Raw genomic sequence first — 21,004 nt, 5'->3', positions numbered from 1 at the left:
CTTTGTGCATATATGGAGGCAGACATACATGGGAAGTTTCAGGTTATGTTCAACATCTAAAGGAGACCTTGAAATACCCCAGAGTATTGCTGACCTCTACTCTGTATCCTTCTAAAGCTCTCAAATCTGAGATGAGTAAAATTCTTGAAATATATAAAAAGTACCACATAAATATCTATTTGTTAAAATATGGCTTTTGTTTAGATTATTTCAATAAGTAATGTATTCTTTTCAATGATGAGTCTTATTAGAATGGGAGATATATTTCATGCATAGACCTCTCCCTGAGCAGTAAGATGAGTGTCAGTTGGACCTATTTCATTGGCTGAATGAGGGGCATAAACTCATTCCTTATGGATTTTTAAAAACTGTGAATTGATCAATCGTGGACCTGATGGAAAGTAAATTTACTAAAACTATATTGAAGGTTAACTTAGCATGACTGTGTTTTAGTCCACTGCACTATTTGAATCATTAAATCAGGTTAGCATTTTTTTTTTTTTTTGCATTTTATGATTGGATGGAATTGGCATGTTGTCATTTTCACATCAATCTGAAGAAGTTTCTGGCTGTCATGACAGAACATCTTAACAACTGAAATGCAGGCCGTCATGCCCTAAAATGTTTCTCTCTGATGTTATTGCATATGGTGGTGGTAGTGGGGTAGATGTGGGAAGAGAAAGAAATGTCATATTGCTCAGTTGTGTGGCCCCTTCAGCAAGGAAGAAAGTGGTAAACAGAGTCAGGAGACAGATGATTCCAGGACAGGCAGTGCGGTAAAAGCAACAGACAGACAAGATGATAATGGGGTCTATGGAATACATTCATTCCTAAGTTAGTACAATTGTCGAAGTAAGACAAAAGGTGCTGGTCTAACAGACTGAAACATTAGTCTGCTGAGCAACACGCCCAAGTCTCCACAGAGTAGCATATTTTTATTGCAGTATGACTTTCTTGGGAAATGAACAAAACTTTAAATAAATCACAATTACTTATTGCTTAGTATTTTGGATAATAAATTCTTTAGTTTATCAGTACCTCACGGCCTTCAAATGTGCATTCTTCAAATATTTTCAATTACATATACATTCTTTCTCCTGAACAATAAATTATTCTTTTTTAAAAAAGGAAAAATTACATAATTTTAAAGCAAAGAAAAACAAGAAAAAACATATATATTGACATTTATCTTAGACTTATATGAAAACAATTCTCTATGTTAGATGCTTAAATATAAATAATAAAGGACATTATGTTATTTACAATGTTACACAGTAAGTTGAGAGAGTAAAAACTGACATTAACTCATAAAGACAATAAATGATTTAATAAAACATCCAAGTAATGTACATATGTATTTACATGTGAACATATAATAGAAATTGTGATATGTGACCATTTCCTTTTTGTCTGCAATTCTCTGCAATGTTTCATGGATCTTTGTGGATAGAAAACTCTGTGGCTTTTGGAATGCAGCCAGTACTAAAAGATAAGACCATGCCTTCCTAATTTTCACCAATGTGAGCCATATACCTTTCAACCTCAGACCAAAAAAAAAAAAAAAGAAAGAAAGAAAAGAAAAAGAAAAAAAAGGAAAGAAAGAAAGAAATTGCTACTAAGCAAGTTACCCAGGATCAATTCCACCTCCATCAAGATAGTCACACTGAAAAAAGAAAGAGATGGCATATTGCTGTTTGGGACACAGTCACCCACATAGAGTACCATTTTGTAGAAAGCAGAAGGCTGTCTACCAGGTATTCTTTGGGAGAAAAAAAAGAGCGGGGGAGAGGTGGGGGAGCGGGAGAGGGAGGGGGAGTGAGAGAGGAAGAGGGGGAGGAAGGGAGGGGAAAGAAGAGAAAACAGTACAGAAAATGAATCTTGAGTGAAAAAAAAAAAGGAGTTTTGTATATACTATATTCCACTGCATACCCCTTGGTGGGATATGATTCCAGACCCAGGAAAGAAAGTTAATGTCAAACTTCTGGGCCATTTCCACTACTTTAAACCCAAGACAGCTTTCCACATTCTGGGAATATAGGTTTACACTCCTCTGGACTGCCACTGAACTGCCTGAATTTATAAATAGGGATGGTTGAGAGTGATGTGGCACTGAAGTATCAGAAATGTTCCTGTGAACATAAATTGGGTGGCTGTAGCAGGTAGCCCTGAGCGGTCAACTGGCCTCTCTTATTATGGAATACTCTTGTTCCCTGGAGCAAAGGTGGCCTCACCTCACATGAGCCATCTCTATAAGTAACAAAATCAGATTGGAAATAAAATTTCATGTATATTTACAGTTTCAAAATTTGTAGAAATTCTCAAACTGAAGAAATGTGTTATTCATTGTTCTCATCGGAAGATTCTATTTGTTCTTGAAATTTTTCACAATGGGACATCTGAACTCCCTAATGCCCAAAAAATTGGAAACAGAATATGTAAGGTTTCTAAATAACAGTAGGAATTTCTTTATTGAAGTGTTGAGAAGTGAGTCAAAGCCTTCAAAGTCAATGTTAAAAGAGTTTAGACAACCTCTTGAAACTGACTTTATCACCGTGCCATGATCTAACTCATTTGAGAAAACTGGGAAATGAGTATGACCTAACAGGGGCTCTCCCATGTAGGTTAAAAAGCAAATGGGCACAATGTTGAGCACAGAGAAAGTGGCATGTGAACAATGGCAGGAAAATTTGAATACCAAATACTAAGACTAACTTCAAGGACCTGCAGACAAGCACCTCTGTGGATTGTAGAAACACATAGGAGTCTAAGGACACTGACTCATGCCTAGCCTACATTTTTCTTCTAAGACCTACTTGCATGTCATTTCTTCCCTTTATTTGTAACATACATAAAGAAGAAGATTCAGTACATCTGCAAAGAAGAAGTTGAGTACTGTCATGGACTTTGTGAACCCCCTGTTACACTATTTCCCATTTTTTCCCATGACTCCTAGGAGGCCACTTGGAACCTAAGTAAAACTCCAGCCCTGATTTGACAGATACCAGGCAGGGCATACAGTGGGTTCGGCATTTAAAAAATTTTTTTTTTCTTATTTCCTGAATTAACAGTTATTTCAAATGTTAATACCTATAGGCTTTCATTGGATTTACAATCACGAGAGAACATGCAAGGTTTAGAACAACCTTAGTCCTGCTTTTGTGACAGCAAAGCAAAAATTAAGAGGGGGAAACGGGTGGCACAGAATGTAAATAGAGAGGTCAGTACACAGTGGGGGATCACTTCTTCAAGTAAAGGTGCAATCTTTTCAACACTAATGACACTTCCTGATGAGTCAGCATTTGTGGAAGAGTCTTACTAATCACAAAACATGCACATTGGCCATTCCTGACAAAAAAAAATATGTTCATGCATAGTTATGATCTAATCAAGGCGGATTTGAAAAACAAGAGAAACAGAATGGGAGAAAGAAGTGGTCAACCAAATTTAAAATGTCAACCAAGTCACATGGCTGCTCCACTTGGGTCTTCTATACATTAATTCCTTCCAAACACTATGATGGAAACATTTTTTCCTATGATGACAAGCCTGCATTTTACAGAGGCACGTTTCACTCTAGAAGCATGTCAGACACACTGCTGAGTATGCTGTTTGGGCTGGGCTTTTTGTACCATGACACAGCCATGCAGTAGCTCCCAAATCAGTGAAAAAATACAAGTCAGAAATGATTGCACCTTTATTGGTTGTGATTTGTTGCTCAAATAGATGAGCGCTGGAACACTCCCCCAGAGAGAAAGTAAAACAAAGTCCTCTTCTAAGGTGTTATATTTATCCTGATAGCAAGCCAGAACCCATTTTCTAAGCTATGCCTAAAACTCTTGCTTTTTGTCCAGAAAAATAAGTTAAAATAAAGGAAATGGCAGCTCCTTTTAGCAAGAGCAAGCTGTCTTCTGAATAATAATATAGTTTTTTTAAAAAATCACAGTATTACTTTCTTCCTAATATTTAACATTACTTAATGCAGTTTCCTGCTGTATTTAATAGTAGCATGCTGTTGGATCTACTATTATCTCAGAGCCCAATGAAGCAAACCTTTGGCTGACAGAGTAGACAGAACTCATTTCATATTCTGAAAGCAAAGAAAACTTCATACAAAAGAGAAGAGTATTTGAATGGATGTGCCATTACAAGACATACTGTTTGGGTGCTACTACAAGCAAACAGAGGGACAGTTGCAAGTCTTGAAAATCATACATCCAGTCAACATCATAATGCAATGCACAAGAAGCCAGCAAAAACTGAATTTGTGGGAGGGTTTTGCTGAAATACTGTGGAAAAGCAATCACTGTAACTGTACAAAACTTGCTCTCGACATAACATAACATAAAGGCACCATTGATATCTTTCTCATTTTGAAATACTGTAAAAAATTGCTACATATGGCACATAACACATTTTTACATACATATATTTAATTTATAAAAGTTTTTTTTCCTGTTTTCTATTTGCAGAACTGCTAAAATAAAATAAATTGTTTAATTTAAGGTGGAATACTTTATTATATAAAATAAAGTTTTACAGGTGAATCTATGTGTATATTTAGGTTTTATACAGCAATAGGGTCTTGGTTAGCAATTACACTAGACAGCCTGGCCTGTAATTCTTCCTGCGTCGAGAAGCGGCCTGCTGGGTTAGTCCTACTGTCAGCCAGGCGGAAGGCAGGTGCTGCCTCAAGACTGGCTGCCAGGGGGTTCTGTATGCCCAGGAAAGGTGTATCTTCACCTACTCTTTCATCTTCTGTTTCACTCTCTGAGTTACTGTTCTCAGAGCTTGTGTTGCTGTCCATTTCCAACCTGTTGGCAATGTGGCCATTGGGCTTGGTTCTTTTGGCCCGCCGGCTATTGGCGAGTTTCTTAACAGGCTCTTGAGCTGGCTCATACTCCTGGGTCGTTTCATACTCCTCATCCTCCACTATCCTCAAGGGGCTTGGGGGGAGGCTGTTACTCTCATGCGCAGGGTTGTGATGAAAGGTGTTGAATTGCTGAGCGTGGTGTTCATACTTCTTCTCCCGCAGCCTGGGTGGAGTCACAAGAAGCAGAGGTCTCTCTTCTTCCACGAAGGGGCTGACTGCCATGGAGGGCAGGGACACCGTCATGCTGGATGCGGGTGGTGACATTTCCGAAGGGGGCGATTTGGGGGAGCTTGGCGTGTGGAAATCTACAGGTGACATACGAGCCGGGGTGGTCATGGCTGATACATACCTGTGTGAGCACAGAATACCCCACATAAGTGTGGTGGAATAAGAGGCACAGAGCAGGGAGGGCAAGGGGGCAGAGTTCACCATAGGATCTCATCAGAGAACAATATTCATTTGCATACTTTTCAATTTTTAAACTAGGAAATTCAGCACCCTTGGAATAAAAATATTATGTAGCCAAGAGTGTTCCTCACAGGAGTACATGCAAAGATCGGCTAAATTGTCTAGCTCATCAAAACTTTGGGGATTTTCAGTCTCATCATGAGTTTAAACAAAAGCATGTGAGCCAAGAAAAGAGAACACTAGGTCCTAGAAATTACTCAGTTTATAAGGACCAAGGCTCAGGGATTTGGAAGGGAAAGAAGTATTACTTAAATACTATACCTTCCTAAATGCCAAGGGGGTCTTAGAGAATGAAGCCCAAATGGGGAATGGAAGAAGATCTAAGATGAGTTGCTGATAGCTGGATCTGCATGCATTTGGATCTGTGTGCCTTGTTTCTCCTTAGCTCAGCTATAAGGTTATGTCTTATGAAAAAAAAAGAGCATAGTAACTTAGATTTATTCCTGACAACAGTGTCATACATTTGTGTGCTTTCAACTTTTTTTTTTTTTTCCATGAAATGCTATTAGTTAACATTCAGTTTGCAACTACCCATCCCAGGGTCCATGACATTCAAAGGTAAGCCTGAAAGAACCTTACATTGGTTTCATAGTTACCACAATGGAGACTATGTCTGGTCTCCAGACTACATCTCTTGCCAACCCTCCACTGCATCAGTCTTTGGCTTCCTAGCAGGAGGACATGAAAATCTTCCTGGCCATCTTTTGTGACTCTTCAAGGGATGACTGGACTATGTTACCTGTCATCATGCCACATCTGACAGCAGTGTATCTCAGTGCCAGGCCCCCAAGTGCACTGTTTTTACCATACCACACTTTCTTCCCCCAGAATAAGAAGACCTGATTTTCAGCACTGAGGGGAATGAGTCACATTTCTCAGCTTTTGATAAAAATGTTACCAATGCATAGTACTATAAATGAATCTTTTCTCCACCTTGACAGTCACAGAGTCTAATTCATCATGACCTGTGATGACACAGGACACCACTTTCGGAACTCCAGCTAACAGGAACAGAAAACCTATTAACTTCCCTGCTTTTCCATGATTCATAGTGATATGGATGTGAGATCCAGCTGTGTCTAAAATGGGAAAGTGTCTTGGAGATTGAAATATTTGGGACTCAAGTCTTCAGACTGTATTTTGAGGGTACTGAAATTAAGCTCCTTGAGAAATAATAATCCATATTCAACCAACATGTACAAGTAATTCAGTTTTATCTCCCTGTGGTCTTTAAGTTCAGGTCTATTTTGCAGCCTTCCATGGTATCTGGGATATGCATGTCAGCCTTCAAAGATCAACATCACAGGTAGTGATGAAGAAAGAGCTCATCCCAACCTCCTTTTCATGTTCCAAAGGAGACTAAATTAAGATGGACAGATTGCCTTAATACACAAGTATAATTACATGAATTTAAGACTAATGTTTTCAGCCAGTTTAGGACCTGTTTTTTTTTTAAAACAAATGGTTTGCAAGGAGAATTTGAATTGGATAAATTCCATACAGTTCTGAAAGACATTTTTGAGGAAGGGTAGTAAAGAAGTCATCAGTTAGTTCTATATGAATTACAAGCTAAATAGGTCATCTTTATTGTACTTCCCAGTCCAGAACACAAATATCTTTCAAAACCATCTCCACCCATGTAACCACCAAATAAATATGGATTTGGCAATATGTAAGCCTTTTTAAAAAAATAAATGGTCAGGGATTAGAATGAGATGACCATAATATAAAATAAAACCCTGTGGATTGGAAAACACACAGGTAGCAGCTTATTCGTGGGCTAAAAACCAATTGGGAATTACTCTCTTCCAGCTTGGGGGAAAATGAATAAAGTGCATGTATGAATTCACTATTCCTATTGAACAACTCCTTCAGTTAACTTTCTTCCATTCTTTACTTTACTTTTGCTTTTACTCCCCCAGCCCTCCTCAATCTCCCCAGAACAAGGATCAAACATTCTGGAATAAAGGGCCATAAAGAAGGCAACAACATCTTCTTTGAAAACCACCTATGAAGACCGCCAGACACATTCCTTCTTGGAACTTTATAAAAGGGATACTATTTAGTGGAACACAAGCAGCTGTTCCCCCATGACTGTCAGCAAAGACAAACTTAACTGAGGCTGGAAAGTAAGACAGAGTTAGCACATGAGAACATGAGACCAGCTTGACCACCGATTTAAGAGTTTGGATAACTGGCAAATTGGAATTAAAGGGTCCTCATCAGACATTGATGCCATCTCTCTAATGTTATGACTGAGGAACCTAGACCCAGAATGGGTCTGAGACTATGGCCAGTTCTGGGAACTCCAAGTCTGCTGCACCTTCCACATCAAATCATTCCAGCTCTTTAAGAGTCTGTTGCCTGCCAGGCACTGGGACGATGAGAGAAGCTCAGAAGAAATAAGTTCCATCAAAAAGATGACTTCAACTAGGTGCACTCCTAGAAATGGGAACTGCCGCCCTTATTCTGATAAGGCAGCTCTCCTTGGGTGAGACGCAGGTGCTCACGGGATTCTTTAACTGAGGTTCTCCTGGGCAGTAGCTTTGCCCCTCGCTTTTACCTTTCGCTATGAGGAGAGTCTCGGTAGGAGTCAGGGGTTTCTCTGGCATGCCTGAGGAAGCTGTTACACTCGCGAGGGCCTCCTATGCCATTAAGACGTCCTCTTGGGCCCCCAGTTGGGCTGCTGTGCCTACTGTTTTCTACTGATGACGTCATGATTACAGAATGGCTTTCCGACATGATGCTTTCTGTGTGTCCGTTGCTCCAGCTAGAAGGGAAATGTGAGAGGAAGTGAGTTTTGTTTGGTTTTATGACATGCAGAAATGGAAATGAAAGGAAGTTATTCTGACAGATATTTCCAATTAATGATACATTAGAAGCTCTCTACAACAGTAATTGTGTAAGAAAAGAATTGATACAAAGAAACTTGCCATAGAGAGGGCTTTGTGAACATAGTTTATTCATTTATTTGTTCATTCATTCAATAAATATTAATCAAGTGCCACTATGTATTAAATGTTCTTAGTCCTTGTGTTCTTGAATCCTTTAGGTCAGAGAAATGTCATGTTGTACCAGTTACATTTGGAAGTGCAGTGTTATTCTTGGTAGCCTGCAATCAATTTGAGATCACCAGGGCATTTGAGAATTTAGGGTTCACCAATCTTCCATGTACATTTTCCAAGGCAATCCAAGTATTATATAAAATCCAGTTTCTAAGTATTATATAGAATCCTAGAATTTTCTCTGTGTAGCAATTCAGTGAGTAGCAGCAGGTGAGTGACGACAATCTCTAGAATGGGGAAGAACAACCCTATAAAGTAGATGTTATTATCCACCACCATTTTTGTTGTTGGTGGTGGTACCAGGGATTGAACTCAGAGGCACTCAACCACTGAGCTACATCCCCAGCCATTTTCTGTATTTTATTTAGAGACAGGGTCTCACTGAGTTGCTTAGGGCCTCACTTAATTGCTGAGGTTGGCTTTGAATTCGTGATCCTCCTGCCTCAGCTTCCAGGGGCACTGGGATTACACGCGTGTGCCACCATGCCTGGCTACCATCACGTTTTTTTTTTGGATAATGGAAAACCTGAGGCTCAGATTTACACAGCTATTGAGAGTAGAGTCAACCAATGTCCAAAGTCTGTTCATGTCCAAGGTCTGTATATTGTACTGCCTCCCAAGTGTCTCCTTTCTTAATGCAATGATAGTAAAAGCTCACGTGCAAAAATTCATTCTTAGAGAACTACTGTGGAATTTTTATATTTTCATACCTGTGGCTAGGAGTCTGGGTGACAGTTGTGGAGTGATGAGCCGTTGAGGTATAATGACTAGTGGAAAAAGATGTCTCAGCTTCTCTCTCAACAATATGCTCGCTAGATATGACGTTTTTAGATACGTATTGCTGGGTAGACACAGAGACACAACTTGAAGATGCATGTAAATCAAAATACTAAAATTGTTACACACACAAATCTGTTTTTGTACACAAGTTTCATAATAACTTTCATTTCTCCAGTGCTGTATGGCAAATCCTCTCGGCTACTTTGGATTTTAGATTGGATGAAAAAATGGAATTAATTACTCTCTGGATGCACACACAATATAGGTCCTAAAATCACGACTAACTTCATTTTCTCAGAAAAAGACCTTTCTTCTCCCTCATTTCCAGTTAATTACATGACTAGAATTCAAAACAAATTCTGATACTCATTTTTGTCAGGATTGTTGCAAGTCAAAGAAGATTACCAGATATTTTTGATTAAAAGAAAAGCATACCTTATCTTACTTCAAATTTCAAGTCACTTGAAAAAAATTAATTTCAATATTTTGGATCTTCTTTCCTTTTTCAATATCATGGTGTCAATACTGCCCTACTAATATTAAAATTTCTAACTTGTCAATGGTAACATTAACAAGGGTATTACAAAATTTGAAGGGCTTACAATAGTTGTCAAGGTGACACATCTATGAATACCTAGTATACAGAGGGCCTTACATTTAGTGCAACTACATTTTATTTCATTTTCATCAGCAAACCACTGTAGCTATTGCTGCCCTCTATCAGTGAGAAGATGTATTTTAAAAGTTGTTTTGAAGTTGTATTTTAAATGCTATTAGTATTTCTAACAAATTGAATTAAATAACAGGAAAAGAAATGGAATGGACTATTTGTTGATAAACAGGGCACTTTATATTCTGATGAGCTATGAAGACTAAAGCACCTGATCTCTTTGTGATAGCCCAAAAATGTACAACTTGGATTATGCATGAAACTCCAGCTGGTTCTGTTCATGGAAAGACTATTCCATAGGGATCTTCCTGGGAATTATAGCTGGTTAGGTATGTATAAGGAAAAGATACAGAGTGACTTATCTCTGGTCCATGCACATTCTGCTCTTGCTTCTTGAGGGGTGACATAAACTTAATGAATCTAAGTGCCACTAGGCTGTTCCATGTAAGTTATTTTATCCTACTACTCACAAGAAGTCTTTGAAGCATTTATTATTTTTAGGCTTGTTTTCATAATAAATAAGATTGAGAAAAGGTTACAGCCTAAGGTCACACCATTTAGAGCCATAATAGAATTCAGGCACTCATGGCAGTAAGACTCTTGATATATTATAACATATATAATAACAGATTATAGTGATGTTGGTAGAGAATGCACTTATTAGCCCTGCAGAACACTTTGATGAACACCATTAGGTGGAGGTAAGCAAGAAAGTTTATTAACCTATCAGCACCTTGCCCCAATAATGTTCTATAGATCTCTGCTATAAGATGTGGGGTAATCTAGAAACCACTATCTCCAGACATGGTTCTATAACATTTCTGCTCTACTAAGTATACACCTTTTTTTCCAATAGGGTAGAAAAATGATTACTACAATACAATCTTTGGGAATTGATCTATTAAAAAGCCATATAACAGAGGGAAATTAAAAAAATGAAACAAGAAGTATTTTTCTGGAATATAAAGAGTAACACTTCAAAAGCCAGGAGGTCTAAGTACAGTGCTTGTTCTTGTCTATAAAAACAGAGAGGTTTGGAAGCTGATGATATATAGTCTCCAGAACTGAAAATTCTATCATCTAGTTGAATTTAAGGGCCAAGTTCTTGGTAAAGTATAAACAAAATATTTGAATGCTTAAGGAGGCATCTCATCTGGGGTGCTTGGTATCACATAGAACAAGCCAGGGAGTAGCAAGCATTACATTCTCCCAATTTTTCTACTGCGAAGCATGTTTGATAAGTCACTTGACCTTTCCATGCCCTAATTTCTTCCTTTGGGAATCAGAATCAGTAAATCATCAATTACTGTAAAGTGCCCCTACTAAATATCACTCCAAATCCGTGGCTCAGTTATCTGTACTAATCAGTTATAGACTGGAAGAGTCTTCATTTCCAAATTATTAAAAAATACAAATTCCTTCTGATTCTGGTTTTATTAATTTTATTACATTGTTTTTGTTTTCTTCCTCCTGTTCCAGCCTCCCTGCAGAACAAACCCAACATTATGATTCCAACTCCTTAATGAACACTTTATAAGAGGAAATGTGTGGGTTTTACAGAAACCAAATCCACTTTAAAAAAATGTTCCCATTATTTTCTCCTGGTGAAATCTTGGTTTCCTGGAAGCCATGGTGATTAATGGCAGCAGCTAAGAGCCTAAGAGCTTAGAAAATAAACTTCAAGATGCCAGTACAAAAGGGACATGCGTAGTTTGTCTCACTGGCCAGTCAACATACATTCACCAGCTGCACATTCTCCGGGGGTGGATTAGGATGGTGAGGCCCATTGGCTATGTTCACCATGTTGTTCCTTTCAGAACGAAGACTCTGTCGAAGCCGGTCATGAAGCTTTTTCCGCTGTTTCCTAGATGTAAAAAAGGAAGCATAATTTTTTTTCCTATTATTTACATTTCTTAGTACAGCCAAATCTTTATTCTACCAACACCTATGAATAATTCAAGGCAGTGGCTTGGTGGTGAGGAGGAGGACAGGACTATATACCATTCCATCTCAGAATAAGTAGGCTCATACATCCTCAGCAATTGGGCTTGAAAAGCTGTGTGGGATTCTTACAGAAACTTAACTGTTTCACTGAAGAAAAAGAAAGAAGGAGGAGAAAACAAATATGTTGGTATTTTGCTAAAATCCCAACTTTCTTAATCAATCCATCTTCCCCTAAACCTTACAGATGGTCATTGGTCTTAGATAACAATTCGTGCTGTAGAATTGATGACTGATTCTATTTGTAGTTTTTTTCCCCTGTGGATTCCTTCAGAAAATACACTTAGTTTCAAATCTGTACATTATACACAGTGTGTGTGTTTTGGGGGGGCCCATATAGTGAGATTGGACATATTTTGCCCCTAGGTTTTGACACAATTATAATGTGGTCTTACCCCTGTAATGCTTTTTGTGTAAGCAGGTAGTGAATATTAAGACTGAATCTAATAAGTCGTATGAGGTCAATTCCATGAAGGCTTATCTCTCTCACCTACTCAATTCTGGCAGCATGCTAAATCATGGGGTATTAAGAAAATACAATTTATGCCCTTAATTTTGTGGTACAAAAGCATATTATTTTTTTCCTCAATGCAATATTCAAATCATGAAAATATCTCCATGACTAGTTTTGGCAAGAGTATATCATGTTATGAGGAAATGTTTTTTTTTTTTAATTCCTGTTAATTTAACATTATTTCAGACTTAAAGACAGAAAAATGAAGGGCAAACAATAAATACATTTGTCAAGATGGACCAAGTTTTTAGGGTCAACCAGTGGCCACAAATCTATTTTAAAGCTTTCCCTGTAGCTCTTTCTAAGCAAACTTTGCTTATTTTACTCTCATGAGATTCCTTTTATGTACCTCACTCATCCTTTGACAGCATTTACACTGGCAACCCAAGTAAGTAGAACTTAAACATTTTTCACTCTTTTAGAAAACTACATTTAAAATACCACCGAGTATTTCTTTTATCTCCCAAGTTTGTATAAACTGGATTTGTCCTCAGCAATGATGTGTCAAGTGCATCTCTGGCACCTATATTTCCCTTTTAGTACATGATCCCTGTGTGCACATATTTGCATGCACAACTACATACATGCATTCTTGTGCTTCTATACAAGCCTGTCCTTCCAAATGTTCATCCATTTGTATGGCCATGGTCACATGTTAGAAATTTCCTGAACGCTTTCACAGAAAACACAAAGCTTTCCAATGTGTGTGATTAGGAAAGGTCCTCAAAGTGCATTTTAAAAGGGAAAAATAAGGGGGAAAGTGCTTCATCCCTCTTTCTCCCAGGATTAGGGTGTGAAGCATGGTGTCTACAAAGCCCTGGCCACCTAAGCCATCTGTGCACTAAGGAGAGAGAAAGGTGTGGAGGATGAAGTTTACTTGGTTTTGCAGTAGGCCACCACACACATGATGCCGACCACCAGCAGGGCGATGCAGATGCCGCTTATGGTCAGCACTCTCTTCTGGTAGAGCTCCTCCGCTTCTGGAAAGGGGTGAGAGCAGATGTCATTAAGGTCACTTATAATTGCCAGGATTTACTACAACTGAACAGCTGGCATGCTGCATGACATTGTCCGTGTTCACAAGAAAATAAATACAATTCCTTGCATTTACAGACGTAATCTAAGAAACAACATGCTCTGTGCTACACTTTGAGCATCAATAACAAAGCCAGCTGAGTCCATTGACAATAAAATAATATACTCTAAAAATTATACCAATAACAAGCTATATATATACATATACATATATATATATACATATACATATATATACATATATCTTTATAATATAAAACTGGAAAATTATAAACGTTAATTATAACATAGCAATTTGGTTAACACATGGTAGATATTTTAAAATCTTTTGCAAAAATTAAAAAAATAAAACTCTTGCAAAGACAACAGGAATAAACACCATTAAAAGGAGCTAAGATTGGCAGCTCTGATACTCTCCTTTTCACCTTCCTCCCTTCTCCACCCTGACCTCCAACCCAGCTATTTATGTCATCATTCATATCCAGTGGTCTTTACAAAGAGTCATTTCTAACTTAAAAAATTAAATTAAAAGACATCTGCAAACATGAACTTGGCTTGTAGTTAGCAAGTACATTAATGTAAGGTTCCTTTGATTTAATAGTAAAATGTAAAAATATAGTTAGCATAATATGGAGTAGCACTGTATCCAAGTATTAGTCACTGTATCCAAGAAAATCTAATATGATGGGTAAGGTAGTCCTGGAGCAAAATTAAGCTTTGTTCTTTGGAGGACAATGCTTATCACTTCATAAGTTGAAATTAGATAACTGGTTTATTTGTCCAAAGAAACAAGTCACTAGCACAAATGATGTATCATTTGGAATAGAGTATTTCTTCCTACATTGGCCAACTTGGCAAATTAGATATTCTACTAAGGAAGTATGATGCTTAGAACTTTGAACTAAAGGTACTACTTTACTCTATGTGCAATTATTCTCTAATTCATGGAAATTTTTCTATTTGCAAATTAGTTTCTTTGGGGGATAACTTGATTATACTAAGGTAGGTCAGGTTCTTAACAAGATTTGCTGACTTAATGGGGACCTTGATCCCTTAGGAGCTGAGCTTTCAACAGTCTAATTACATTTATTGGAAGATCTTCACAAGTTCACTCAGAAAGAGAACTCAGCCAGTACATAGTAAGTAACTCTTTACTTGCCATGATAGTTATTAAGCTGGTCAAGAACTGGAGAATATTGTACAGATAAACTGGCTTATCAGGACATCAGCAAGGGACCCTTAAAGAATATTTCCATCATATATTCTCAGTCTCAGCAACAATAACTTTTAGTCTTTGGAGAGAGGGCAACTCACAGGAAGTTTTCTTGAGATGAAAAAGTGAATTTTAATTTCTAGGACACAGTGGACCTTATCATTAAACAAAACATTTCCTACAAGCCGAGCCCATGATAATCAAATTCCAGTTAACAGGTCAAGAACATTGTCAAATCAAATTAATAGAGCACTGATTATTAACAGGAGGAGAAGGAGAATAGAAGTCAGTGGGTAAAAGAGTAGAATGCTGCATAGATTATACAAAAACAAACTGAAGGGGTTGGAAGTAGAAAGGAAAAACAAACCGAGAGGACAGACAGGCTGACAGAATGACAGAGAGAGTGAGGAAGTCAAGTACGAGGGAAAACAAGGTTAAAAGTTAGGGAGCCTTCTGAAGTCCCTGGCACAGCATGCCTGATACTAAGGGAGGAACAATAAATAAATAAAAGAAAACCAGAAGGAGGAGATGCTTGGGTGGAAGAAAAGGTGGATGCAAAGTTGGAAGGGTTATCCCATACAGCATAACTCCTACCCTAGGCTAGCAGTTGTGTGCAAGCCACAATTAGAAAGCAAAGCAGCTGGTGCATTGCGATGCAACACTGCAACGGGAGACATAGAGTTGGTGTCACGGATTTTTGAGCCGCAAAAGTCAAAGGAGGACATGGAATGTGAGTGCTTATATGTCAATTGCTTGTGTCTGTTGCCTCCTCTCCCTTCATAGCCACAGGACAGGTAATTAATTTTTATGAGTTTTTATCTGTGAGCTAAGGCTGCTATAACTTCCCTTCCTGACCTTGGCATCCCAATCAGTTTTTAGCATATATATGTAAGAAGCAGAGGTATCACCCCACTGTTCCTTCTCCATGGGGCCCAGGATGCAGAACAGGGATCCTTCATCTGTGATGAATTGATTAAGAAATATGAATGTCACTATTGCCACCAGGAAGGGTGGAGCCCTGAGTTTTCCATTCTGGCTTACTCTTTTTTTAAAAAAATTCTTTTAAAATGGTAAGGCTGGGGTGAGGATGCAGCTTAATGGTAGAATTTGCCAAGCATGAGTTCCATATCCAGCTCCGCCAACAAAACAAAACAAAAGGCAAGACCTTAGTTGCACCTGATCACTAGTAACTGACATTCTACCTTTAGAAAAAGCTGAGAAACTGCTTCTACAAACTTCAAAAGTGGGGTCATACATGAAGGCTTCTCAGGGGAAAAATGATATTGTGCACTCTCAGGGATCCTTTTGATAAATTTTCATTTGGTTGTTGCTATGAAATAGATTGAGTTGGATTTGTGAACAATGGCACAGAATGACTGGCCCCTTCTTCCTGTGGTACATAGGAAGATGGTGTCCAGTTGAATGATTATTTCATGGGAATAAAAAGCTCAATAAAGGACAAAGGATAATATAAGAGTACTAAAATGAACTAATTAAAGGCAAAGCCTACAGAATACAGACCTGGGATTAAAACTCCATATTCACATCAGCATTTAACTAAATGCACTACAAACATTTCTATATGACTTTTTAAAATGATTTTGCCAGATCATGTAATCTCTACAATAGTAATATGCTGAGGGAAAAACACATAGAAAACCATAGCAGAAGGACTAGGTTCCTTTATCCCCCTTTGCTTCATAGTTTATTCTTTAGGTGGCAGGGCCCATAGGGCAAGAGCAAATCAGAACTCTGCTGAAAAACAAGAATCTGTCAGTCCAATTGGGGGATCAGTCTTCCTGTATGGAAATACTCCTGGGTTGCAATGCTGGATGCATTGTATGAATCAGAGCAAGCATATTTTTCAGTCTGATGTGCCCAGGCCAAGGACAGAGCCCTTGTCCTTCTCAGTTTGAATTGATCTTTAAGATCAAATTTTCTTTAAGGATGCAACGGCCTTGACTAGTATGCTCTGAGGGCTTTGAAAAGTGAGTCTTACAGGTATGTAGATGCCAGCACATAGTCTTCACTGACCCTTGAAAGATCTTACTGAAGTAACTGTATATCTCAACTACTTGACTTCATTATTTTGAAATACAAATATTGAATTCTATAGTCAGAGCCAAAAGTTATAAAGGAGGAGCTATCCTATGAGTGACAAGGGGTAAGGGGAGTGGCAGGATCTTTTTCCTCCCTGCAGAAACCGGAACACTTTTTATCATGGGGGAGGAACCCCCAACAGTGATAACTGCTGCTCCCTCTTGGGCTCCCTAGTCTTGGAAGACGCTTTTTGATGCCCAAAGGCTTATTCATGTAAATATGGGCTTTCATCAAAGTAAGAGTTTTCTTCTGGATTTTTTTTTGAGGGGGCTGGGGGTGGGGCAGTTCATTGAGTTGCTATCCCTGTAACTGCTAGAGCTTGCAACTGCCTCATTTGCCACAAGATAAGAAAGTACATTAGGGGTAGACAGTTGTTGACATCCAAAAAGGCTGTAGGGCACCCCTGCTGCATGATGTCACTGAAATCAGCTTCATAAGAATTAGATACTGTCCTATTAAGCAGGACATTATGCTGTTGAGCCTAGACCCTGTTCCAGAGCTGCACGCAGCATTCCAGTGAGACAGCCTGGCCTGGCACTGTGAAGACCAGGCAAAGGAGCACAGCTTCCTGTTCCTTGCAGAACTGGCTTTTTCGCCCCACTATTTAGTATGAAGGCCTTTGGGAGTATGCCCAAGTCTCATCTGCTCATAAGAGAAATTTTTTATATTCACAGTGTGAAATTTTCTATTTGATTACTTGTCTGGATCATCTTAGTGACTCAAATTTAATTCCATTAGCACTGGAATTTCCACCTAAAATAGCACAAGGCTTCTTTCTTTCTGTTTTCTATTTCCTTGCTCATTAGATAATGAAGTTGACTAGAGTCAAACTTGAACATCTCCAGAAAACTTGAGTGATTCAAGTCTGTGCACGTAATACTGTGTTGCACTGTAAGGGCTTTTTCTTACTATATTAAATAGGTGGTTTTGTATTGTATCTTAAGTGCCCATCAGTTAAGAGGTACTGTGTTTTTTAAGCAGGTACCATTTAAAGCTTCCTTTGTTCTCATGCCCCTAGTTTGACTTCTCCTCTACCCTTGTGCACCACTCTAACTTACCCCAGTTTTTTTTTTTTTTTTAAAAAAAAAGGATAGCCAAATCCAATCAGTGGGTCTGTCACACAATGTGGGATGTACATGAATGTAGCAGCAGGGGCAGGTGATTTTAAACTATTACTGAAGGAAAGTAGCTTGAGACTTTAAAAACTGCTGCATTCAGTAACATTTCAATAAACTAATCATAGATTGACAGCAGAGAAATCATTGTTATAGCTGTATGATCCCTTCTAAAGAAAAAGGAAATTAGTTAGGAACTGAAAAGTAAGAGTAGGAAGGGAAAAAGATTTCAGCTCATAGGCTCTAAAATTCTGCAGGCTAAAAGGAATGATGATTGGTCCATACCCATAAATTCAATCCCAAGATGCTCTGCCAATGCAGAAAGTTGACAAAAAAAGAAAGAAAGGGAAAAAGTTTCAGAAAGAGCAATACACTGCACTCCAAAACACATTACACATGACTATTATAGCTCTCTGTGCGTGCACATTGAACAGGACAAATGGGTGGTTAACAAAGCAGTGCTCAGGTATGCCACTCTGAGTCCACACAGGAACTTCTGTATTTTAGATAATGTGCAAATACTAGCACATTCTCTTTATTAACCCTTAAAAGACTTTACTGAGGGAGAATTTTCATAGCTGAACTATCCTCTACTTTCCTCATTGCTTGAAGATAGCAATGTTATTTTATTTTTAATCATCAAAAAAGCACTTGGTATTATTTCATTTTCATTTTAATAATGTCCCAAGGAAGTAAATTATTATTTTTATTTTTATATTTACTGAAAGACACATAGTGGCAGAGTCAGGAGTAGAAGCCAAAGGAGAGTAATTTGGTCTGAAATTTTTATCACATTGGATTTATGTTTTTCATTGCTTGTGTGTAGTTACATTTCAGTATTTATTATTTTTTATTTTTATTTCTAATCTGTTTCTCCTTCCGCTTCCTTCAGTACTTCATAACATGTTTCATTCAAATAAAACAACAAATGCTTCTACCTAAAAAAATCTGAGATAGGCACGTGAGAAACTGGAGATTGCTTGCATTTTTTTCTCATAATTTCTGTGTGGTATTGGACAACTCTATGTACCAGTTTTTCAGATTGCAAAAATATTTTTTAAAAATGTATTTTCTATAGTATGTGTGGAGGGGAGATATAGTTTCTAGGACCCTTTGATTTTAATTTCATACTCTTTCAAGTAAAAATTAGAGCCAATTAGATCATGTCTCCACAGTGCTGGGCTCTGGTGGTCACAGGTACCAAGAGGATCTGCAGGGAAAGAGACTCAAAAGTGTGAGCCCACAAACAGCAATCCTGGCAGCTCTAGACACTCTTGGATTTCAGAAAAGCAGAACCTGCATAGGCTCAAATAAGGAAATGGGAGAAAGAGGCAAAGAAAGAAAAAAAAAAAAAAGGAAAAAAAAAAAAAAACCAACAACTCCAGGAAGGGCACTTTTCATTCTTATAACAAAAATTGATAGTCTGGTTTCGTTGGGTGGAAATTTGAGGATTTCTCTTACTTATGTCTGCATGGCATAAAATAAGGTCTATATTTTCTTTCCTTGATCACAGATTTGAGAGATGCCAGAATGAGACCTTAACAAAATGAGCCATCTCTTAAGTTTGAAAAAAGGTATGGAGGGGTGTTACTCAGTTTGGGCATGGAGAAAGCTCCTCCTGCAGAGATGGGAAGAGTGGAATGTACGAGCTGGAGTCATCCTGGTTTCAAGTCCTGCCTCTGCCATTTAATGATTGAATGACTCTGGAAATGTAAAATTCTCATTGACCTAATTCATGTGATACACTTTCCTCACTGGGCAACCCTGTGGGATAAAGGAGATATGAAAAAATGTTGCCCAGCAGAAGGAGGAGTTAACATTTTGGGAAACAGACACATCTACAGCTATACCTTGGGGCACTTAAGGCACTCAGGTTGACTTTTCACAACTTTTGTGCCCTGGAAAATTCTGAAAGCCCTTGGGATATATCTAAAAAATAAACTTTAAAACTTGCAGCATCTTAAGGAAATAAAACTTCCCAAATTAAAAATACATATGTACTATGTATTTGATAATGGGAGGCACTATGTATTATTTTCTTCTGCCTTGGGTCCAATGTACTCAGACAATAATCTGAATTTTTCACTAATTAAAAGCTAGGGAATATAGAGTTAATTTGGTTACATGAGATATTCGTAGTAGAATAAATTATTCAAATCCAAACAAATTTCTTTTGCCTCTGAACAATGTTCACTTTGTCAAATTGACATTTTTTTCCCCATTTGCTTTCTTCATGTAAACTTTGGCACATTGATGTGAAAAAAATTCATTTCTCAAGGAAATCAATAATAAATTTTCAAGAATGTGACCCAATTTCCCTTTTATGTGCCCCTCCATCTCTTGCTTTTCACTTCTACCAGTCAGTAATATTTTAAGGGTTAAAACCAAGACATATCTAGAGTAACTCATTCCAAAGATTCATTTTTCCATGCCTACGTGAACACTGCTAATGATCTATATTAGTTGCATAGAAAGCTTAGTTAAGTTTTCAATAAAATTAGTAGCATGCCCATGCATACATATTGCTGCATTTACAGTTTTATAGGTAAGTCTGTGAGCCTAACTATAATTTCATTTCAAGGGAAGTCATTCATATCAGGCAGGTCCAATTTCAAATAATTCAATGGGAAATTGGTATTTAAAACTGGAATCTTCTGGCCATAAGCCTTAACAAGGAAACAAGCATAGGAAACATGCATTGGTCATTCTAGACCCGGAGCAAAAACTGCTCTAATTTATTTCTACTGTTGGTGGTTACATTTCTTTCATCATAATTCAAAAAAGCAGAATATGCAAACACTTTTCATTTTGTGAAGAGGTTATTTCTATCTGTTCTATTTAATCTAATGTTGGCTTAGTCTCATTATGTATCACATGCTTCCTATTGAATTGCTGCCTAGCCACTACATTTTTCAAATTAAATTAATAATTCAAAAACACAAAGGTTACTGTAAACAATTTAGTTTCCTTTTCTACATGTGATTTCCTGCTGTGCCCTTGGTGATATAAAAAATTAATTTAAATCTAAGAGTCTTCAGAAACTATTAAGTATTGACTCACTAATCCTTTGCCTTAGGATTTTATAATTACTTTTAGAAAACTGATTAACCTGGAGGTTAATTTAAATTTTCAACTGCATTAGTGGAAAGAACAATAAAACAACTTTCTTTCAC

At 37.7% G+C, this 21,004-nt stretch overlaps 1 protein-coding gene across 19 annotated transcripts in view; it reads right to left on the bottom strand.

Annotated features, from left to right (window-relative positions):
* Positions 1–916: 916 nt before the first annotated feature.
* Nrg1 (neuregulin 1) overlaps positions 917–21,004 on the bottom strand; it is a 990,069-nt gene continuing 969,981 nt past the window's right edge. For 8 of the 19 annotated variants that reach the window (XM_048792709.1, XM_048792711.1, XM_048792716.1 and 5 more), the window contains 5 exons: positions 13,246–13,348; positions 11,591–11,717; positions 9,114–9,244; positions 7,902–8,108; positions 917–5,219 (listed from right to left, as the gene is read on the bottom strand). In XM_048792709.1, coding sequence (XP_048648666.1) covers positions 4,565–5,219; positions 7,902–8,108; positions 9,114–9,244; positions 11,591–11,717; positions 13,246–13,348 — 1,223 coding nt within the window. In that variant the 3' untranslated portion in view covers positions 917–4,564. Of the gene's footprint in view, positions 5,220–5,599; positions 5,743–7,901; positions 8,109–9,113; positions 9,245–11,590; positions 11,718–13,245; positions 13,349–18,116; positions 18,141–21,004 lie in introns of those variants that run through there. The other 11 variants (XM_048792719.1, XM_048792720.1, XM_048792721.1 and 8 more) reach the window with 3 other exon arrangements.

Source organism: Marmota marmota, unplaced genomic scaffold, assembly GCF_001458135.2.
Source record: "Marmota marmota marmota unplaced genomic scaffold, marMar, whole genome shotgun sequence".
Lineage (NCBI taxonomy): Eukaryota > Metazoa > Chordata > Mammalia > Rodentia > Sciuridae > Marmota > Marmota marmota.
This window is presented reverse-complemented; position numbering and strand designations above follow the sequence as displayed.